This window comes from Aegilops tauschii, chromosome 5, assembly GCF_002575655.3.
Source record: "Aegilops tauschii subsp. strangulata cultivar AL8/78 chromosome 5, Aet v6.0, whole genome shotgun sequence".
Lineage (NCBI taxonomy): Eukaryota > Viridiplantae > Streptophyta > Magnoliopsida > Poales > Poaceae > Aegilops > Aegilops tauschii.
The window spans coordinates 9,587,944-9,611,120 of NC_053039.3; the positions used below are offsets into that span (position 1 = coordinate 9,587,944).

General features: G+C 45.1%; 1 protein-coding gene across 1 annotated transcript; it reads right to left on the bottom strand.

Moving 5' to 3' along the window:
- Positions 1 to 10,829: 10,829 nt before the first annotated feature.
- On the bottom strand, positions 10,830 to 21,897 carry LOC109755208 (wall-associated receptor kinase 2-like). The gene is made up of 3 exons (XM_020314107.3): positions 20,942 to 21,897; positions 17,149 to 17,316; positions 10,830 to 12,189 (listed from the first exon to the last, which is right to left on the bottom strand). Exons 1-3 carry the CDS (start codon positions 21,846 to 21,848, stop codon positions 11,054 to 11,056), a joined length of 2,211 nt encoding a protein of 736 aa, XP_020169696.1. The 5' UTR covers positions 21,849 to 21,897; the 3' UTR covers positions 10,830 to 11,053.
- Between the last annotated feature and the right edge of the window lie 1,280 nt (positions 21,898 to 23,177).

A 23,177-nucleotide genomic window follows, 5' to 3' on the forward strand; every position in this document is an offset into this window, starting at 1 on the left:
GAAAGGTCCGGGAGGATGTTACATATAATGTCTCAACGAGGTGGTGCCGTGTATGTCGTTAATGGTTTTGGCTTCTAGGTGGGCTTGGCTCCAATGCACCGGCTAGCAGTTTGCCAATATGGGTTTGCTTCCTTCCCGCATATCAGTCTGACGGTCGCATGGACTCATGCTCGCTTTATTCTTACTCGGTCGGGGTGTGATAAGGCGTGCCACACTAGCGCTTCCCTCGCGAGTTACATTTTCTTGCATCTTGGCCGTGTGATGGTGAGTTGACATATCGTTAATGTCGGTGTGCGGAGCTCCGCGAACTATCGCTCTAAGGATAGCTGGCTGCTACCTCATGAGCATGCGTTGGTTTTCCCTTGAAGAGGAAAGGGTGATGCAGCAAAGTAGCATAAGTATTTCCCTTAGTTTTTGAGAACCAATGTATCAATCCAGTAGAAGGCCACACGCAAGTCCCTCGTACCTACACAAACAAATAAGAACCTTGCAACCAACGCGATAAAGGGGTTGTCAATCCCTTCACCACCACTTGTAAAAGTGAGATCTGATAGAGATGATAAGATAATATTGTTGGTATTTTTATGATAAAGATTAAAAGTAAAGATTGCAAAATAAACGGCGACAAAAATAGCACGTTGGCGGGAGATTAATATGATGAAAAATAGACCCGGGGGCCATAGGTTTCACTAGTGGCTTCTCTCAAGATAGCATAAGTATTACAGTGGGTGAACAAATTACTGTCGAGCAATTGATAGAAAAGTGCATAATTATGAGAATATCTAGGCATGATCATGTATATAGACATCACGTCCGCGACAAGTAGACCGACTCCTGCCTGCATCTACTACTATTACTCCACACATCGATCGCTATCCAGCATGCATCTAGAGTATTAAGTTCATAAGAACAGAGTAACGCATTAGGCAAGATGACATGATGTAGAGGGATAAACTCAAGCAATATGATATAGACCCCATCTTTTTATCCTCGATGGCAACAATACAATACGTGTCATTTCCCCTGCTATCACTGGAATCGAGCAACGCAAAATTGAACCCAAAGCTAAGCACTTCTCCCATTGCAAGAAAGATCAATCTAGTAGGCCAAACCAAACTGATAATTCGAAGAGACTTGCAAAGATAACCAACCATACATAAAAGAATTCAGAGAAGATTCAAATATTGTTCATAGATAATCTTGATCATAAACCCACAATTCATCGGATCTCGACAAACACACCGCAAAAAGAGTTACATCGACTAGATCTCCAAGAAGATCGAGGAGAACTTTGTATTGAGATCCAAATAGAGAGAAGAAGCCATCTAGCTAATAACTATGGACCCGAAGGTATGTGGAAACTACTCAGACATCATCGGAGAGGCTATGGTGTTGATGTAGAAGCCCTCCGTGATCGATTCCCCCTCCGGCGGAGTGCCGGAAAAGGCCCCAAGATGGGATCTCACGGGTACAGAAAGTTGTGGCGGTGGAAATAGGGTTTCGTGGTGCTCCTCGATGGTTTCGGAGTACATGGGTATATATAGGAGGAAGAAGTAGGTTGGTGGAGCCACGAGGGGCCCACGAGGGTGGGGGCGCGCCCACGGGGGGCAGGCGCGCCTCCCTGCCTCGTGGCCTCCTCGTTGATTTCTTGACGTCCATTACAAGTCCTCTGGATCACGTTTGTTCCAAAAATCACGCTCCCAAAGGTTTCATTCCGTTTGGACTCCGTTTGGTATTCCTTTTCTGCGGAACACTGAAATAGACAAAAAAAATACCAATTTGCACTGGGCCTTGGGTTAGTAGGTTAGTCCCAAAAATAATATAAAAATGTATAATAAAGTCCATTAAACATCCAAAACAGAATATATTATAGCATGAAACAATTAAAAATCATAGATACGTTGGAGACATATCACTGGTTGGTCAACTTTGGCCGTTCAGCGGTCTTGTTGGCTAAAGATAGACGATGGCCCACGCTGGGTTTATCTCAATGACAGATATTGCCCCTTCGCGGCGGCTGACCATGTTTGGTCTCTACGACGGCAAATGAGCGGTAAAAACTGGTCCATGCCGACTCGTAAAGGTGCGCTGTTCGCGACCGTTGATAAGGCCGTCGTTGTTGTTTGGCCTGCCAGGCTCTGCACGGGGTGCGAGTCTTGCGTTTGGAGCCTTAGTTGGTCCAAAAGGCGGTGCGTGTTGTACTCTTGTGTCGCGTCCTCTTGGATGTATGCTGTTCATGCTGGTCGGGATGAGGTCTTGGAAGGCACAAGAGAGGGAACTCAATTAGCTTGGAACGTGCTTGGTCCATGGGATGGCCACGTTCCGGGGGTCGTCTCGTCCGCCATCCGCCGCCATCCCCCTGGGTGCGGGTTGTTTGGTCCACAAGCGCCGTGTAAGCTCAATCGTCCTGCTGGTCACCGCCTCGTCGGGTGAAGGTGTCAGTGTTTGCGCTGTGCGGCGCTTTCACCGGCTGGCCTTGTTCAAATACGGAAGGGGTTTGCGAATCCGAGCTCTTTCTGTCGTTAGTCCTGGACGGCGAGCGTGTCTTGGGATGCCTGTAGTGGCAAACATGGGTGAACAAGAGAATGTAATTGTGCTGAGAAAGAACTATGGGTCCCAATTCATGTTGTGTAAAAATAATCATGTTTTGGACTGTCTGAGAGCTGAACATGTTGTGCCATCAAATTCTAGTTGTTATTCTAGTGTATTTCTCGCTGATATATGCGTGCATGCGTGTGTGCAGATTGTATGGCATAATTTTTTTCCAAGAAACTTCCAATCTATTCATCTTTAATCATGGTAGTACAAAAACAACAGAGGTAATAAAGATTACAACATCATTAAGATTGCTAGCTGACACTCGCTGCAGTTGGACACACTGATGGTCCAAGGTGTGGGACGAAATTAGAACCCAAGGCGCTTGGATACAATGTTAAAGTTTTACTAGCAACACATGTCCATTCATTGCAACGGGAGAAAAAAAATCATAATCTCCAATGGCTGATCACATTTTGCTGCATCACCGAGATACACTATCACTCTCAATTTCATGAAATTTTAAACATTTTTTAACTCATGAACATATTTGAAATCGTGAACATTTTTCAAGTTGATGAACACATTTACAAATTTTTGAACATTTTCTAAAATCAAGAATATATGTTGAATTCTTGAACATTTTATACTATTTGCAAACAATTTTTTTAAAATGTCAACTTTTTTTAACAATTTTATTGAATCACGAACATTTCTACAATGGAAGAACATTGTTTTGAAAATTAGCATAGCAATTTCTGAAATTTACAAACATTTTTTGAAATTCATAATCATTTTTTGAATCAGCAAGCATTTTGACTTCTAAAGCAATTTTTTTTTCAAAATTTCAAATTTTTTGAATAAGCAATTTTTTTTATAAATTTACGGACATTTTTTGAATCCACAAACATTTTATGATTTATTAAAGATTTTATTTCAAAATTCTCATTTTTCATTTTTCGAAACTTATTTGATGCCCCAAATTATTTAAAGTAGAAAAAAGTGAAAACAGAAAATTAAAATAGAAATAAAATAAAAAACGAAATTAAAAAAAGGCCGGCGAGACATGGGCCGGTCCAAACACGCGCATTGTGTCTTCTCCCAGCGCATAGAGCGCAGTATAGAAGGTTCGTACTGCATGGGCCGGCCCATGCAGGAATTCCCCTCTGTGAAACGTTTTTTTATAACTTATGACATCGGTGGGTAGAATTTTACAACTTTAGACGCAATTTCGGTGACGTACCGCCAGAAGCAATAGCCCCTTTGTTATTAGGTATAGATATAGATATAGATAGGAGGGAAGGAGGACATCCCCCTCACCCCACTTTTTTTTGAGGCGGTCGCTGTTGTGATTAATTAAGCGTGTAATTAGAGAGAATCTCCCCTTGCCGGAACGGTCGTGCTATTGCCTCCGCAAATGAGACATCCTTCTCTCTCTCTCTCTCTCGCAACTCTCTCTAGTGTCGCGTCTGTTCAGACAATACAAATTGAACCTGCAACTTCCATTGAATAGAAGTTTCCATTTCATTTCAAACAGTTTCCTCGATTGGAACAGAGTGCGACCCTATAAATGAGTTTGACGGATGTTCACACATCCCATATGTCTACAGATTTATTTAATTACACGATTTGAAGAGCTAAGTTCCACTATTTTGTCCCTGCTCCTCAGTTGGTCTTTCTCGTCTTCGCCGTCCTTACGATCTGAAGCACAAGACGCAATGACGTGCGCTTCCATAATATAGCAAGTTACATATAACAGGTGGATTAAAAATTGGGACCACCTGTGATAAGTCCACATGTGACGGGCTCCTTCAGAAAAACCGCCTGCCACTGACGGTTCACCAATGGCCAACCGCCTTAGATGTGGCCTATCTCCAAGAGGTTTTGATACTCGTCCCTAATGAACCTAGGTTTCACTGCCGCGTGTGGTCTAATGGTTGCTAGAACCGTCAGAGGTGGCAATTTCTGTTAGATAGATAGGTAGAGATATATGTTGTATTCAAACTTCTATCTCTTCTCCCTCTCGTGTTATCTTCTCTCTCTCTCTCTCTCTCTCGTGTAATTCTGGAGAGTCCTAGCGATCTCCCAAACTTGTAACCCACGACAGATTCTCAATATATACAGCGGCCCGAGATCAAAGGGTTCAACGCTTCCTCCAATCTTTACATGGTCATCAGAGCCTATCCTCATCGCATCTACCAAACCTACGAGAAAGCCTTCAGCCCCGAGAGGAAAACAGCCTAGCCGCCGTAGATCACAGCCATGGCAGGAACAGATGCATCCACCATGAGCGCCCTGACTACCCAGTTCGCCGGTTCCTCCTACGCTTCTTCTTCCACCTCCAGCAACGGCGCTAGCTCCCTCGGATCGCCTCCGTCAGAGAAGCTGACGAGGACGAACTTTCTTCTCTGGAAGGCCATCGTGCTACCCCAGATCAAGGGGGCACAGATGGAGCACTTCCTGGACGCCACAAACATGGCGCCCCCTGCCACCATCACCATCACGAAGGATGGGAAGGAAGAGCAGGTCTTCAACTATGCCAGGACGATCTGGTACGCCCAGCAGCAGCAGGTACAAGGTTACCTTATGGGATCTCTATCACATGAGGTTCTTGCGCAGGTCGTAACTCTCCAGACGCCGGCTGAGGTGTGGAGCGCCATCCACGCCTTCTTCGCTGTGCAAACCCAGTCGCAGTTCGTCAATACTCGCATCGCCCTTGCAAATCTCCAGAAGGGAAACATGGGGATGCTAGAGTACCTCGCCAAGATCAAGGCCCTGACGGATGAGATCGCCTGCACCGGATCTCCGCTCGGCGATGGCGAGATCGTCTCCTTCGTCTTGAAGGGCCTGGACATGGAGTATAACTCGGTTGTCTCGGCCCTCTCTGCCCGCGTCGAGCCAGTCACCGTCACCGAGCTCTACAACCAGCTTCTTAGCTTTGAAGCCTGCATCAATCTGCTCCAGCAAGGGAATCTGCGCCAATCTTCGGTGAACGCCTTAACCCGTGGCCGTGGCTATGGTGGTCGGGGCCGTGGTCACCAAGGCCAGCAAGGGCGTGGCCGAGGCGGCAACAACAACTATGGACATGGACGCTCAAACAGCAACAGCAATAATGGTGCATGCTCCTTCAACAACAACAACAACAATGATTGGGGCGGGGAGTATGAAAAACTCAACTCCTTCTTTCGAAGTATAGGCATTGAACATCATGTCTCTTGTCCTCATGCTCATCAACAGAACGGTTCTGCCGAGCGCAAACACCGTCACATTGTCGAAGTAGGGTTGTCACTACTTGCTCATGCTTCTATGCCTCTCAAATATTGGGATGAGGCTTTTATTGCTGCCACATATCTCATAAATAGGCTTCCTAGTAGAGTCATTGGAAATTCAACTCCTTTAGAGCGCCTGTATCATCAAAAACCTGATTACAACTCCCTCAAAATATTTGGGTGTGCTTGTTACTGTTGGGGGACGTAGCGGAAATTCAAAATTTTCTACGCATCACCAAGATCAATCTATGGAGTAATCTAGCAACGAGGGGAAGGGGAGTGCATCTACATACCCTTGTAGATCGCGATGCGGAAGCGTTGCAAGAACGCGGATGAGGGAGTCGTACTCGTAGCGATTCAGATCGCGGTTGATTCCGATCTAAGCGCCGAACCACGGCGCCTCCGCGTTCAACACACGTGCAGCCCGGTGACGTCTCCCACGCCTTGATCCAGCAAGGTGAGAGGGAGAGGCTGGGGAAGACTCCATCCAGCAGCAGCACGACGGCGTGGTGGTGATGGAGGAGCGTGGCAATCCCGCAGGGCTTCGCCAAGCACCGCGGGAGAGGAGGAGGAAGAAGAGGGGTAGGGCTGCACCGAAAGAGAGACGTTCTCCTGTATCTTGGGCAGCCCAAACCTCAACTATATAGAGGGGGGAGGGGGCTGCGCCCCCCTTAGGGTTTCCACCCCCAAGAGGAGGCGGCCAGCCCTAGATCCCATCAAGGGGGGTGGCCAAGGGGAGGAGAGGGGGGGCGCCCCACTAGATGGGCCCTAAGGCCCATCTGGACCTAGGGTTTGCCCCCTCCCACTCTCCCATGCGCCTTGGGCCTTGGTGGGGGGGCGCACCAGCCCACCTGGGGCTGGTCCCCTCCCACACTTGGCCCACGCAGCCTTCTGGGGCTGGTGGCCCCACTTGGTGGACCCCCGGGACCCTCCCGGTGGTCCCGGTACATTACCGATTTCACCCGAAACTTTTCCGGTGACCAAAACAGGACTTCCCATATATAAATCTTTACCTCCGGACCATTCCGGAACTCCTCGTGACGTCCGGGATCTCATCCGGGACTCCGAACAACATTCAGTAACCACGTACATACTTTCCCTATAACCCTAGCGTCATCGAACCTTAAGCGTGTAGACCCTACGGGCTCGGGAACCATGCAGACATGACCGAGACGTTCTCCAGTCAATAACCAACAGCGGGATCTGGATACCCATGTTGGCTCCCACATGTTCCACGATGATCTCATCGGATGAACCACGATGTCGGGGATTCAATCAATCCCGTATGCAATTCCCTTTGTCTATCGGTATGTTACTTGCCCGAGATTCGATCGTCGGTATCCCGATACCTTGTTCAATCTCGTTACCGGCAAGTCTCTTTACTCGTTCCGTAACTCACATCATCCCGTGATCAACTCCTTGGTCACATTGTGCACATTATGATGATGTCCTACCGAGTGGGCCCAGAGATACCTCTCCGTTTACACGGAGTGACAAATCCCAGTCTCGATTCGTGCCAACCCAACAGACACTTTCGGAGATACCTGTAGTGCACCTTTATAGCCACCCAGTTACGTTGTGACGTTTGGTACACCCAAAGCATTCCTACGGTATCCGGGAGTTGCACAATCTCATGGTCTAAGGAAATGATACTTGACATTAGAAAAGCTCTGAGCAAACGAACTACACGATCTTGTGCTAGGCTTAGGATTGGGTCTCGTCCATCACATCATTCTCCTAATGATGTGATCCCGTTATCAACGACATCCAATGTCCATGGTCAGGAAACCGTAACCATCTATTGATCAACGAGCTAGTCTCCTAGAGGCTTACTAGGGACATGGTGTTGTCTATGTATCCACACATGTATCTGAGTTTCCTATCAATACAATTCTAGCATGGATAATAAACGATTATCATGAACAAGGAAATATAATAATAACCTATTTATTATTGCCTCTAGGGCATATTTCCAACAGTTACCCCAATCTTCGACCATACAATCGTCACAAACTTGATTTTCGGTCAACTCAGTGTGTTTCCATTGGCTATAGCAATCTTCACAAAGGCTACAAGTGTCTTGAAGTTGCCACAGGACGAGTCTATATCTCTCATGATGTTGTTTTTGATGAAACTCTTTTTCCGTTTGCTCAACTTCATCCAAATGCAGGTGCTCTCCTTCGTCAAGAAATCTCCCTTCTTTCTGATCCTTTGACTTCTCCTGATCATGGTTGTGAATTAATTGAAACTGATCATGAGATTAATCCAACCAGAAAAGATTCAGATGAAAACAATGCATCTAATGACAGCAATGCAGTTTCTAGGCATGATTTTATGTGTGCAGAACAGGACAAAAACGGCGCTGGATCCTATGACGATTTGGCGCAGCGCAGCAGCTTCCAGAACGCGCGATCCGAGGAGGATCCTGCAGCAGCGTCAGCGCCAACAGCAGGTGGCCCCGCTAGCCCAGGCGCGGGCTGGATGCGGGCGGTCTCCGCGAGTCCCCAGCCGCCATGCGTGGGCTGGCCAGGCCCACAGGAGACAAGCCGACCGAGGCAGGGCCCGCGCACGAGGCGGCCTGCCGCACACCCGAGCGGGCGGTCACAGCGGATGCCACGGGGAGTTCTCCTGTTGGGTCGCCCGGTACGAGGATGACGCCCGATTCGATGCTGATTCCCTCTGCCGATTTGGATTTCTCGGATCTGGAGCGCCAGGGCGGTCGATCCCCTCCGTGTAATGTGCTTGGATCTTCTGTGGCTCACCCTGCTGTCTCAGGATCTGCTACATCAGAGGCATGTGGTTCCGAAAATAATAATTCTACTGCTACAATTGTTGTACCTCAGGTGTCTCAGCGAACCACCAGGTCTCAATATGGGACATTGAAGCCAAAGGAATACAAAGATGGCACCATAAGGTATGGCAAATGCAAATATGCTTTTCTTACTAGTGTTGGTGAACAAGAAAGTCTTAGTGATTCATTAGCACATAAAGAGTGGAAAGAAGCTATGAACGGAGAATATCTAGCACTCATGAAAAGTAAAACTTGGCACTTAGTTCCACCAGGGAAAGGTAAATATGTGATTGATTGCAAATGGGTTTACAAGATCAAAAGAAAGGCAGATGGAAGCATAGACAAATATAAGGATAGACTAGTTGCAAAGGGTTTTAAGCAGAGATTTGGGATTGATTATGAAGATACATTCAGTCTTGTTATTAAATCAGCTACCATCAGACTTGTACTGTCTATTGCTATTTCTAGAGGTTGGAGTTTATGACAGCTAGATGTATAGAACGCGTTTCTTCATGGTGTTCTTGAGGAAGACGTGTTCATGCGGCAACCACCAAGGTATGAAAACAAAAACACACCACATCATGTTTGCAAGCTAGATAAAGCCTTGTATGGATTAAAGCAGGCACCTAGAGCCTGGTACTCAAGATTAAGTACTCAGCTACAACGACTTGGGTTTACTCCATCAAAGGCAGATACCTCACTATTCTTCTATAACAAAGGTAGTATAACAATATTTGTTCTTGTTTATGTTGATGACATTATTGTTGCTAGTTCCAATCCAGATGCTACTACAAGTCTTCTTCATGATCTTAATATGGAGTTTGCATTGAAGGATTTGGGCAATCTTCACTATTTTCTTGGTATTGAAGTAAAACAGGTGAAAGATGGAATACTTTTGACACAAGAAAAATATACTACTGATATTATAAAAAGGATTGGACTGGAATATTGTAAGCCTGTAAGTACACCACTCTCAACTTCAGAAAAACTCTCAGTTGAGGGAGGAGAGGTACTTGGTCCAGAGGATGCAACAAATTATAGAAGCATTGTTGGCGCACTTCAGTATTTGACTTTAACTCGTCCAGATATTTCATATTCTATGAACAAGGCATGTCAGTATTTGCATGCTCCTAGTACAGTTCATTGGACAACTGTTAAGAGGATTGTGAGGTATCTCAAGTATACAATGGGGCTTGGAGTTAAAATTACTAAGTCACCATCTATGCTAGTGAGTGCATATTCTGATGCAGATTGGGCAGGATGTGTTGATGATAGAAGGTCCACAGGTGGACTTGCTGCATTCTTGGGATCAAATCTTATATCGTGGAGTGCAAGAAAACAGGCTACTGTCTCTAGATCCAGTACTGAAGCAGAGTATAAAGCACTGGCAAATGCAACTGCTGAAGTCATGTGGATTCATACTTTGTTATGTGAACTTGGGATAAAAGTTCCACAGGCTGCAAGGCTATGGTGTGACAATATTGGTACAACCTACCTTTCAACAAATCCTGTTTTCCATGCACGAACAAAACATATAGAAGTTGATTTCCATTTTGTCAGAGAACGAGTGGCTCGGAAGCTACTTGATATCAGGTTTATTCCAACAGGAGATCAACTTGTTGATGGGTTTACTAAGCCACTATCCACGAGGAGGATGAATGAGTTCATATACAATCTAAATCTTGACAGAGTTTCATAGGTTTAGATTGAGGGAGGATGTTAGATAGATAGGTAGAGATATATGTTGTATTCAAACTTCTATCTCTTCTCCCTCTCGTGTTATCTTCTGTCTCTCTCTCTCTCTCTCTCGTGTAATTCTGGAGAGTCCTAGCGATCTCCCAAACTTGTAACCCACGACAGATTCTCAATATATACAGCGGCCCGAGATCAAAGGGTTCAACGCTTCCTCCAATCTTTACAATTTCAACCTGTGAGAAACAACCTATCATGTAAATATGTAAACAGTGCCGTTTGGTTGGGCTTCAGCTTTTCCGTTAAGATGGCTACAAACCAACCAAATAGAGCCTTTTTTAGGGAAACCAAATAGATCTTAGTGCTGTGCAACTCCTAATTTGTGCTACACTTTGTTGAAAGAATAGTAATACATTAGATATTGTCACTATATATATCGCCTCTACTACTATACTAGTGTTGTGTAAGTCTTAATACTTTCTAGGCACACTGTAACAAATACATCAGATAGTAGACTAATATGATTTCCAACCAAATAGTGCTATTATTTATATTAATAGCCAAATACCTTCTCCGCACACTGTATCATGCTGACACTGGCATGATATATATTGGTCGCTTACACACAAAGTATGTATCCACACATATGCTACAATTATGTCATATATATCTGCAACTTACAAGAGGTCGATCAATATATTGTCGAGAAAGCTTTACATACCATAAAACACATCTTCTAACGCCAGCACACTACATCAGCTCTGACCTATGGACTAGCATTGAAATCTTTGCTTGTTGGAGTGGATGGCACCGAACATGTGGCACTGCTAGTTCCACTTCTGTCAATATTGTTTGGCGAATATTCCATATTTATTTCCTCAAAGCGGCTAGGAGTTCTATTGGGAGTTTTATGAAGCTTCCTTTCTCTCCTAAGCATCACAAGTCGTTCTGCTACCTCCGTCATATCTGGTCGATCTTCTATGTCTTCTTTTAGACATTCGATAGCCAACTTACCAATTTCTTCTAGGATAAAGATATCTTCTCCGGTCGCAACAATCTCCTTGTCGAACATTGCCCTCCCAGTCTTTTCTTTCTCAAAAACTTTGCAAAACTCGATGATGAGGCTATGGTTCTTATCATATACATTTTCCTTCCCGGTAATGAGTTCCAAGAGAACAGCTCCGAAGCTATAGACGTCACTCTTCTGTGTTAAGAGCCCAGTTTTCATGAACACCGGGTCAATGTAACCCATGCACCCAACCACCTTCTTGGCAAAATATTCCTCTTTAAGAAGCATTGACAACCCAAAATCTGAGATTTTTGGTGTTAAGTTGTCATCAAGAAGTATGTTATCTGGTTTGATATCACCATGTCGTATGGCTTGAGTTGTGTACAAGTGCATGTACCTTAACCCTTCTGCAGACCCAATTGCTATCTCCAAACGTAAGTCCAAGGGAAGGTTTTGTTTTTTGTTGCCATGGAGAGTGTGTCCGAGGCTCCCATTAGCAGCAAACTCGTACACTAACATTGGAACATCCACCTCGAGGCAGCAACCAATGAGCTTGAGAATGTTCTTGTGGATCATATGTGAATGGATCTCCACTTCTTCAGCGAACTCCTGTTTTGTAGCTTCATTTACCTTGATAGAGGCCTTAACTGCCACCATGGTATTGTCAGGAAGAGTTCCTTTGTAGACTTTACCAAAGCTTCCATTCCCAAGAAACTCTGAATTATTTTTTGTGTTTTTCTTTAATCCTTCCTTTGAGAAAATCGTCAGGCCTTTCACATTTTGAAGTATCCTGCCTCCGTTCTTTTCAAATACTTTATCCAGTTTTCTCTTTTGGAGCATTATGAGTACCAAAAGTAGAGCAACAACTATCAAGGACACACTCAGACTGATGCCTGCAATAGGTCATGCAATTAGATACTAGTTAGACTTGTTATTAATTATTCTTAACTTATTTTGCTAAAATTAAGGAGACGAACTAATTAAGCTACGTCTTTTTTAACCTACATCATCCCATGCATGCAAGTCGCTGTGTTTATGTAGATGCTGCAGTACTGCTGCTTATATATAACAAACAAATATCAACATAATTGTATAGTATGTTTCATTTTTGCTTTTTGGCAATATCATATGATTCTTGGAAGGGTACCTAATTATTTTATATAAAGTAACTTCATCTTCATCTACATCTTTATATTTAAATTAATAATTTTACAGCCTCAATAAGTAAAGAGGTAAAGACGCTTCTCTTATACTAAAGAGGTAGACGCTGCAAGGAGCAGTGCCTTGCCAAAGTGAAATATATAGAAAATTGCCACAAGTTGTGCGCGTGAGTTTCTGGCGAATTTTTGCATGCAAGTTCTCGCGTTCGTCTCTGCTTGATCTTTGGCCAAAGCAAACATAGATTTAATACAACATTAGTCACGATCCTGCTTGCTTTATCTTGACGCTTAAGATGAAATATCCATGAACTCCCTTTGTTCCAATGAATAAGTCATATAAATTTGGTCAAAATCAACTTTCTCTATGTTTGACCATTGTTATAGACAAAAATATCAACACTTATGATACCAACTCAATATTAATAGATTATTTTTGAAAAGGGGATAACTCCGGCCTCTTCATCGAAGTGATGCATATAGCCTTTTATTGCCTTATTATAAGTTGCTTAACAGAATATACAATTCAAGGATCAGATAAGGTTAAACATAGTAAGTTTTTGAGTTTTGACAAAATTTATATACGCCTTATTCATCGGAACGGAGGTAATACATTTTTCGAGTAGACATTGTGGTGATGGCGAAGCCGCTCATTGTTGTGGTGGAGTCAAATGTTCCGGAGCAGGAGGACATGGAATGTGTTCCATGCCTCCCAAGTCACTGGGCAGAGGCTCGCTCATCTGGATTGAGTAGGACGAGAGGATATGATCATCAAGCCCGATAGCACCCTAAATTATTGTAATGTTTTGGCAGCAGAACATTATGTGTTTGGAGTAGTAGGAGACATGGCAGAGCTCATAGGTGGCATCATCGAAGATGTTCTTCTTCACCAAGTTTGACTTATACTGAATGTGTCGATTGCACACAAGCCAAGCAAAGATCGTATAGCAGTTGGAGGACAGAGTCTTGCCTTTGTTGAGCAGAGGAATATTGAGCACCGATCGTTGATGTCGTGTTGCAGGCAGACCACAATAAGAGGTCGGTAAAATTAACAAGCTTGACATGACAGGATAGCCATGGCACGAGAGTAGAGAAGATTTTCGCATAGATCAGCTAGTGGATAGAGGTGTCGTCCGTGATGGAGTGTGAGAAAAGAGGCAATAACTGAGCGGTCAATGGGAAGACATCGGAGCAAGTGTCATGCCAAAAGGAGGGTGTGTTTCCACGACAATGATGGTAGTTGATATGTCCTTGCAATCTAGAAGGAATGATGACACAGAGAGCCACATCGGGGACGACAAGGCGCTTGCGGCAGAGAACGAGTCAAACTCCGACCATAACCAAAGGACGAAACCTGATTGGTGTGGTTGGTGGAGCCAGTGAAGCAGCTTGAGAAGGTGGCTCTTGTTATGGAGCTTCAAGTTGCATATGTTTTTCCAGCAATCATCCACGCGGCGAGAAACAAAGCTTCAAGAAACCAAACATGGACACCAGAGCAATGGTCATCCGTGAAATATGGAAACATGTGGCGGCCTTGATGGCCTCGACCACTCTAGCCATGAGCTCAGGAACTCACATTTCTAAGGTTGGGAAATTGGAAAGCACCCCATTCACTAGGATGCGGTCCCAGTCAGCAAAAGCAAGTGGGCCTTCTACTTTGTGAGGTACTTGTACACCTTTTGTGACAAAGTGAGGAAAGGTCAAGCTTCACAAGTTTCTTATTAGAGTAGGATCCCTAGGTAAACCTAGTTGAATTGGTCTTCATTGCAGCTTAGAGCCTCAACGATGGCCATAAGCTCGTTAATTCGATATTCGTTAGGATCACAATGTTTTTCAATATTTTAAGATGAAGCTAGTCACCAACGCAATTGCACTGATGCAACGCCACATGTTGATAGCATCATTGATGTGGTTATGGATAAGGAGGGTGTCATTGGCATAATGGAGAATTTCTTGGTGTGGACAGTGACAAGTGTTAAGAGGGTGAGGCCGAGTGAAGATTATGGGTGGAGCTGCATGCGTAGGACATTGGACACCAAAATGAATAGGTAGGGTGACTGGGTGTTTCCTGGGAAAAGCACCTTTACCAGATGAACCATTTTTTGGTTGCGTCGTTTATCAATATTGTGATGTAAGAAGAGATAATGAAGGTGTGACTCTAGGAGAATTTTGTTTCCTAGAATCTATTGATGTGATGAGTGACAATGAGGTTGTCCCAGGAAACCAAATCGAAAGTTTTTGCAAAGTTTATCTAGGTACCTGAGTGGGGGTGCCATGTTTTTGGAGAATGGTCCTAGAGACGTATACAACATTTTTGGAGATCCTGCACTCTTGGATGAAGCTTGTTTGGTCAAGGCCAATGACCATACAAATTTGCAGTTGTGGGAGGGAAGTGAGGGAATTTGTCGTCATCTTCATGCAACTATTTTGCAGCAAGATGGTCCAAAAGTTTGTAATCTAGCGCTCACTCCTTATTTGGAAGAAGGATAAGGAAGGACCGGTTCATGTGATCGAGCTGACCCTCACCGTGGTGGAAGGAATCAATGAAGATGATGATGGCAGGGTAGACAAGTACCTTGAAAGCCTTGCAGAAACATTGAGCAAAACCATCAGGCTCTAGGATGCTTTGGTGGTTCGTCAAGCTAATCACTAGATATATATTAACACATGGATGATGATGCAAACTTTGTGGTGCTCCTGCCAAAATTTCTTCTCATGTTTGATAGCTACAACAAGCCTATGGAGAAAGGTCAATCATATGAGCTTCTCATTAGAAGAGAGGGCACGCTCCTATTCATAAATGTCGAGCAGATTAATGATGAATTTTCCATCATGGATGAACACATTCGGATTGTTTTTGTGGCGTGTTAAGGAATTTGAGGTTACTAGGCATTGCTTGAGATAGTGGACAAGTGTGCTAGTGGCGCCAACGTCAGGAATGGGCATGTCTAAGGCACCATGGACAATGTTGAGGCAGGAATGGTAAAGAAGCCAGATGTTCTTGAAGACGAAAGTGGTGATTTCACAAGAGGTTGTGGAGCCAGGATGATGATGGGAGATGGTGTGGGTGAGGGAGGTAAAAGAGGTGCCATGGAAGAGGATGTCTTTTAGGACGGAGTTGGAATTTTGCGCTTACTTGACCATGTGCACATGTTGTCAAGAAGAAAAACTTCATGGAGGAAATATGTACTAATGACGTTGTTGAAGAAAGAGACTGAGGACGAGTTGAAGTGGTTGATGTTTTTATCATAGGTGGAGCAGATGAGGCTGTAGTATCCAACAAGAATGGAGGTATCATTGAAGAACTACCAATTCGAAAGTATCTCCTATAGGAAGGTACACTTCTCATTAGGGCATGAGGGCCATATGTGTTAGTTTCATGAGGTAAGGTCAGTAGTGATCGAGGAAAATGAGGTGGATAGGGAGTCGGGACAAGCTAAAGAATTAGTATGGGAAACTGAAGGGTTCCAATCGGTAAAGATGCCCCCTCAAGAAGGCCATAGGGACTCAAGAATATCTAAGGTATACCAAGAGGGGAAGGAAGGAGCAAGATTTCCATACATAAGAGGATTTAGCTTAGACTCTTGTAGGCAAATAATATTGAAAATTTTAGAGAAGATATCATTTATAATATAGGTGCATTTGTCAGCATCACTCACAACACAAACATTCCAGAAATGTAAGTAAGGGACAACTAGACATGAAAACAACTAAATATCTTTGTGGGTCTTAAGGTTTTGGAGCAAGATGCAAGGACATGAGGGGATGAGAGGTCAGACATGGGCACCGAGATGGCTTTGCGGGTCTTCATAGACAGTTCTAAAAAAATCTTGATAGTTGAAGACCAGAAATTTCAGGTCTCGCCCATCATCAGAAATAGAAATTTCAATGTTGGGCAAGATATATATTCCTCCACCACACAATGCGTGTCTACTCCCAGATCCAGATCCAGTTTTTCTCCTTATTCTCCCTTCCACCCTCATCTCTTCCCGTCAACACCCTTTTCTCATCATCTCCTTCCCATCCAAATGGAATGTGGTCAACCTTTATTTTTCCATCACACTCCCTCTAGAAATATGAAGGATTCTGCATGGAAGTTCCGTTCAGATTCCAGGTATGAAATGTCACCCCCTAGTGAGATTTGTGCCTCTTTTTTAAATCTCAATTTTTTTCAGTACCTCTCCTCCCTAACGATTTTGAATCCACACATATTTCAGATTTTGGAGCCCGAGAAGATGGTAAACAGATGGTCAGAAGAGGCGATGGAGCGCTTGGCCACCCTCCGCCCGGAAGTCTATGTTCGATGCCGCATTTGGGGGGGGGGGGGGCTAAGAGAAGATCTAAATATATATGTCGTTTATGGGTTCTCCTCATCGATATGGTCATTTGGGTACTCCTAGAATCCAAGCGAACACTATATAAAAAGCCCACGGGCATTATAGTGAAGCACTACCTGGCTGCGCTGGTGAGGCATGTTTAGCTCCGACGAAGCTATGGTACATGAATCTGATTGTGGACTGTACATGAAAACATATCAAAAACGGCTCGGCACATGCAGCCATTTGTAATAACCCATATATATTGTGTAATTGATGGGTTTTGGACCCGTATGTGATAAGTAGTTATGTAGTAGTGCGAATGGTTGTAGATTGACGAGAATTTTAAAGACTAAATGTGAAATTAATATGCATATACCGATGGCAAGCTTTGCTGCAAGTGTGAAGTTTGGATTGCATGGGTTTTCTCTTGGATCTCCATTACTCCGATAACCTGGATGGCATGTGCAACTGTATGAACCCGCGGTGTCGCGGCATTCACCCTTGCAAGGGAACTCCTCTCGTGGACGTGCACATTCATCGATATCTGCATCATGAATAGACCAATTATAGTCATTAGAGCTCATATTCCACACAAAAAGTACAATTAAGTTAAAGAACAGCAAATCATTTGTCCTCGGTAGTTTTCAAGCATAAATCATATTCCAAGAAAATGTGGATTACCTTCATGACAGTCAAAATTCATCATCCGGTTACTACACAATCAGTAGTAGGTTTGTCGATGCAATTCTCCAATCATAATCCCTATGTTCTCTTGTATGCCTCCAGCCGCCCCCCCTTGGGCTACATTCGGTTACACTCATTCCAGCGGGTCATGGCCCGTTCCACGAGTATCACCTCGGCCCATTCACTTTTTTATTCAGTTTTCGTCATTTTGGTATGATTCCCGACCCATTCCCTCCTAATCCTGCCCACTATACACCGTGAAAAGAATCCCAACGACGCAGCGCGCGGGACGTCGCGCGACCCGGAGGTGAGCTTGGCGGTGGCAGCGGACTTGCATCTCCGACGTTCCTCCCCACTGACGGCAGCCGTGTAGCCGGAAACGAATATAAGGAAATAATAGACTTGTGTCTTATAATGATTCAACTACCGAACGGTACGAAGGTAAATATAGTGATATAATACACAATAGTTTCAAGTTCCCTCGTTTTGTGTTGCTGAGACACGCGCCTAAGGAGAAATTGCCACCGAAGTGAGCCGAGGAGCCGAGTGACATGCCAGCGCTACTACTTGATTGAGTGCCAGCACGTAGTTCACAGAAAAATAAATTGGACCGCTTTGTTCTTTTTTTTTGGTTGGATAATTGGCATATGGGGCTAGATTAACAAAATTGGCTAACACAATTATATTCGAATACGGATATATCCATTTTCATATCCAAATTTGTTTTAAAATTCAATATCATAAACGAATATGGATATTTACCATATCTATTTTCATTTTTGTTCGGATTCGGATATTACAACATCCATTTTAAATTTCTCGAATACGAATGCCGGATAATTCGGATTATCCACCAGCTTCCACCTCTAGTCACGAGTTCTTGCATTCGGAATTTTATTGCGAGGTGAGCGCCGGCTTTTGGTTTAGGGATTCAGTGATTTTTATGTCTTGATTGGGCTGGAAACTAACTGTTATGGTTAAATGCCCTGATTGTCCTGATTGTGCTTTTATTTTTCAGACTTTAGTTCCGTGAACAGTACAGGAACAACGTGAGACAGTTCTGTGACTAGTACAGGAATAATGAAGTATTAAAGGGAGGGATTAAGTGCATGTTACTGATTAATTCCAACAGGAATTGGGTGAGGGATTAACCGAACATGTCCTCATGGCACTGCCTCCATAAAGTTCACTGTCAAAGATGAGGAAGACATGGCCTCGCAGCACCAATCAGCACGTAAATCCAACAGCTAGATCACAAATGACTTGGTTAGGAAAATTTTATACGGATTACGTACGCAGAGCTAGAATTCTTCTTCATATCATTTTTTAAGCAGCCGTCTCTCTCCACTGTGTTACATTTTTTTTTTCATATCTTCTGCCCATGCATGATAGCTTGCAAAATGCTCTTATACTATGGGCCGGAGGGAGTACAAGCTGCCTTCATCCTGTACTCTATGTCGGCAGCGTAGTCGCGTGCTACGTGATCTGGTTATCGTGGGATCAGAATTGTTCGAGGGTCACCCCATCTCCTTGTATCATTCAGCTGTGTACTCTGTGCAGTGGCGTAGGCAGGAAATCTCCACGCCCCGGGCCAGCCTCCTTGGCACAGTATGTACTGTAGCTACACAGTGCCGCAAAGGATTTCATCTCCACGCCCAGGGCCACGGCCTGGGCAGTCCTAGGTCTGGCTACTCCCCTGACTCTGTGTGGTTGTTGCTTTATATATAAAGCGGGGCGAAAGCCTGTTTCGAGTACAACCCCGTCTACTTTGTGACAAGTCTATGTTATAGAATCTTGTCGGTATCATTCGAGGATGGAAAATGGTCCCCACTTGGCGAGCAATCTGGCCGAGCGGTTGGTCGTTTCGCTCACTCGCCTAGCGGCTTGCGCACTCTCTCGTCTATCTTCGCCACCTCGTTGTTCCTCCTGCTCCACTACCCTCATCTCCTGTCGTTCCTCCTCCTCCTGCCCCCTCCCCCAGTGATATACCCCCTCGGTCCAAATATAAGTTTGTTTAGATATTCCAATATGGACTACACATGAAGCAAATAAGTGAACCAACACTCTAAAATATGTCTATATACATCCATATGTAGTCTATATTAAAATCTCTAAAAAAGACTTATATTTAGGAACAGAGGGAGTATGTTCCTCCACCTCGGGTCCTCTTGCACCGTTCTCATCCCCGGTCCTCCCTCTCCCCCACCAAGCTGGTTAGCCACAGCCATGGGTGACCTCATGGCTCAACAATCGAGATTGATGTCGGTGTTGAGCTTTGGAAGATGGGATTCTGAGGGGGAACAGGTTCAGGGTCACTCAATCTGACTTTGGTGGAGCTCCGATGAGTTGGATTCGTGGCTAGTGAGCCCTCCAGCACAAGGTTAAGGGTGTGTTTGATTTTGAACCAAAGTTGGCCTTGCCAAAATATTGGCGTGCCCATAAGTTTTGGCTGCTGTTTGGTTGGACATCAAATATTTGGCTTGCCCAACACAGCCGCCGTTTGCCTATGCAATTTCTCGCCAATACGCGGGCGAGCCAAGGGTGAAGAATTCGTCCGCCAAAATATTGGTTGCCAACCTGCTAGCATCCCGTCGTATTATGCCGGGTGTTGCGTGAGCCGGAAAAATAATTAGCTAGCTGGCCTACTTACGCCTCCAAGGATCGTATCGATCCAGCCAACTAGTACCTGTGTTTCACTTACCAAAAGCGTGTGCATGCTGCTTCGGTGAACCATTTTTTACTGTTTTTTTTCTGAACGTTTGATCATCATGGTTTATTGGCTCCTTGTATAAAATTTTCAGGTTAGGACCTCAGATGCTCATTCACATAAAAAAAGAAAAAAGACCTCAGATACTGATATGTGACATGTTAATTGGCTACAAACCAAAATAAGACCCAACCATTTTGCCAAATAATTGGTAGGTGCTATGGCAACAATCCAAGCAACACTACCATACCAAAATTTTGGTCATGCCCTTGCTTTGGGTATGCCAAAATTTTGGCAGGGCAAGTTGGGGCACAAACCAAACAGCCCCTAGTTCTTCGAGAATATTCATTGTTGCATGGGTGCTTTTCGGATGCTTCCAACTCTTGTATGTTTTGCTGCAAACACACGTGCGAAATGCTGCCAGCAATCTGGGGCATCTGCTATAAGTTGTATGGTTTTGCTGCAAAATAGTTTGGAATTTTTTGTGCAATTTAAAGTTTTCAAATATTTAAAATTCAAAATGAATTCATTAATTATATAATGGTAAAGAAGTCCCGAAGTGATTTTTTCTACATTCTGTTTTCAAACGATTCAGTGAACTACAAAGTTTCAAATCGTAAGTTTTATGGTTTTGGAGATACAAAAAAGAGATGTTTTTTGAGAGCGAAATAAACGCTGGCACAGATCTTGATGCACGTATGAACAGCCCAGCTGATAGGGAGGTGTAACTGAATAGGCGTTTAGAAAAACTGCTCTCATAGATGAAGCGGTAGCTTACTTGTGCATCCATGGGGAAGGTATGGGTTTCCCTCGTAGCCCTTTGTGCAGTTGCAGACGTATCCGGGGCCATTGGTGGAGTCGACGCACTCGCTGTGGTCGCTGACACAGCTGGTGCTGTTCCCCTGAGACAGCTGGGCGCAGGACAGGGAGGCGGTGGAGTTGACGTTGCTGTCCCGGATGGCCCAGTCGAGCCGCAGCGGCAATCTGGTGTGCTTCTCCATGTGAAGGTCGGCTGCCCGGAAGGTGTAGCTGCCCTTCTCCACGATGAAGGCGTAGTCGCAGGGGCTGAACTCCTTGCCGACGCGCGACCAGGTGTCGAATTTCATCAGGTTGTCGCCGATTCCCGGCGGGATGTCGACGTGGCAGCAGCCGACGCCGGCGCACGCGCCGTCCTGCGCGCTCCGGGAGTCGTTGCAGTAGGTGGTGCACCCGCTGTACAGGGTGTACATGGCGCTCAGGGGATCGTTGCAGTGGGCTGTGCACCAGCTCATGGTGTAGACGAAGGTGTTGCAGCCGAGGACGAAGAGCTGGTTGTGGGTGTTGGAGATGCGGTACACGTTGTCCTTGTTGAAGTTTACTCTGCCGTCCAGGGACACGGCCGTGGTGTTGCCAGCGGAGTTGTAGCACGTCCACGACACCGGTAGCATCACCCGGGCCTCCGGGCGCGGCATCACCAGCAGGGTCAGCACCCGTACCACCCCTGTGGAGGCCGGCAGAACCGGCATGGTGTTGTTGAGGCAGGTGATCTCGAAGCCCGGGCGAAAGCAGCCGGCGCCGATGCCGAACGGGTAGGGGATGTCGACTCCACCGCAGCTCTCCTGGCAGTCTGGCCTCACGGTGAGGAGGCTCTCAACGGTGGCAGCAAGAAGCAAAGCTGGCAGCAAGAATGCCAATGATCTGCCCATTTTTTCAGAATGAGGGAAGAGCCTCCGGTTCCATTACTTATGCATTTGGGGAGAGGGTCGTTTTCGAGCCCGGGCTCACTATCTTGCTAATCGATAGTATACTTGTGGATTTAACTTGGCTGCCAGTGTGGACATTCATCAGGGACGTCCTTTTTACCAGGAAAAAGCATGCGTGACTAACCTGCTCACTGGCCCAAGTCCAAGATGCATGTGGCCAACGACTGCCGCTATCATTCACTAATTATACAACCGGAAGGATACAGGGCCCGTCATGAGATTTTAGGGGTCCGAGGCGAAACTAAGATCAGGGGCCCTATTGTATACATGAAATAGTTCTTCAACAATTTCAATTTTTGAAAGCTACTTTCAGTTTTTTGTGCTACTTCTAAGTTTTTGTTTGGACAACATAATACGAACAAAATACACATTAGGAATGAGAATGACTATCAATTTCCATAGACATGATAATTGTTTGATAATTACGCTGTGACTGATCCATATATAACTCCTTCCCCCCCAAAAAAATACTGATCCATAACTCAATGTGCATTCGTTTGCAGTATATTACCATTGTCATGTTCATTCTTATTTTATTGCAGGTACTCCATTCATGTCCTTATTAATCCAACAAAAAAATCATTTACTCTGCCCTGAGATATAGTTACATATTTTTTTTTGAAAAGGAGGAAGACCCCCGGCCTCTGCATCTGGACGATGCATACAACCATTTTATTAATTATTCTCAAAAGACCTTACAAAGAAATACAGCAGTAAGTCTGAAGCCACCGTCTAGGCAACATATGTCGCTAATCCTATCCATTTGATGAAGGGATGCTGATAGTCCGGGCCTAATACCAAACAGACATCGCAGCCAAACCTAACACCTAAGACCTAAGTTCCCATCCAGGACGCCTGCCGGGTATGGGTCACCCACCGGTCCGGCGTACTCCTCAACCAGGACGACTGCCGGGTATGAGGCCGCCGCAGCCACCTGCCACCAATCCATCTTCAGAGATGTACTGCTACATCTACCTTGCCCGGTCTAGCTGCCGTCGACGCCACCACGATGCCAGACAACGCCATCATCCTGCGCTCGTCCAACAACACACGCCCAGCAGCGAGACCCCGCTGCTCCATGCCGCTAAGACCCGCCATTGTCGACGTGTCAGATGCAACGCCGCTCCTCCTTCGCGAACACCACCTGCTACCACTGGTCCTATCCCCTCCACCTGTAGATCCTCTGCACTCCCAACCGAGCCCCAGTGCCCCTGACGACACCTCCAGGAAGGTCACGACGCAAAAAGCGCCGCTGCCGCCAGATCCGAAAAG

Coding starts and splice junctions, on each gene's coding strand:
- LOC109755208 (XM_020314107.3), bottom strand. CDS start 21,848: ATGGGCAGATCATTGGCATTCTTGCTGCCAGCTTTGCTTCTTGCTGCC. Junction 17,317..20,941: donor CCTTCCCCATGGATGCACAA/GTAAGCTACCGC, acceptor TTCATGATGCAG/ATATCGATGAATGTGCACGT. Junction 12,190..17,148: donor TGCAGCAAAGCTTGCCATCG/GTATATGCATAT, acceptor GACCTATTGCAG/GCATCAGTCTGAGTGTGTCC.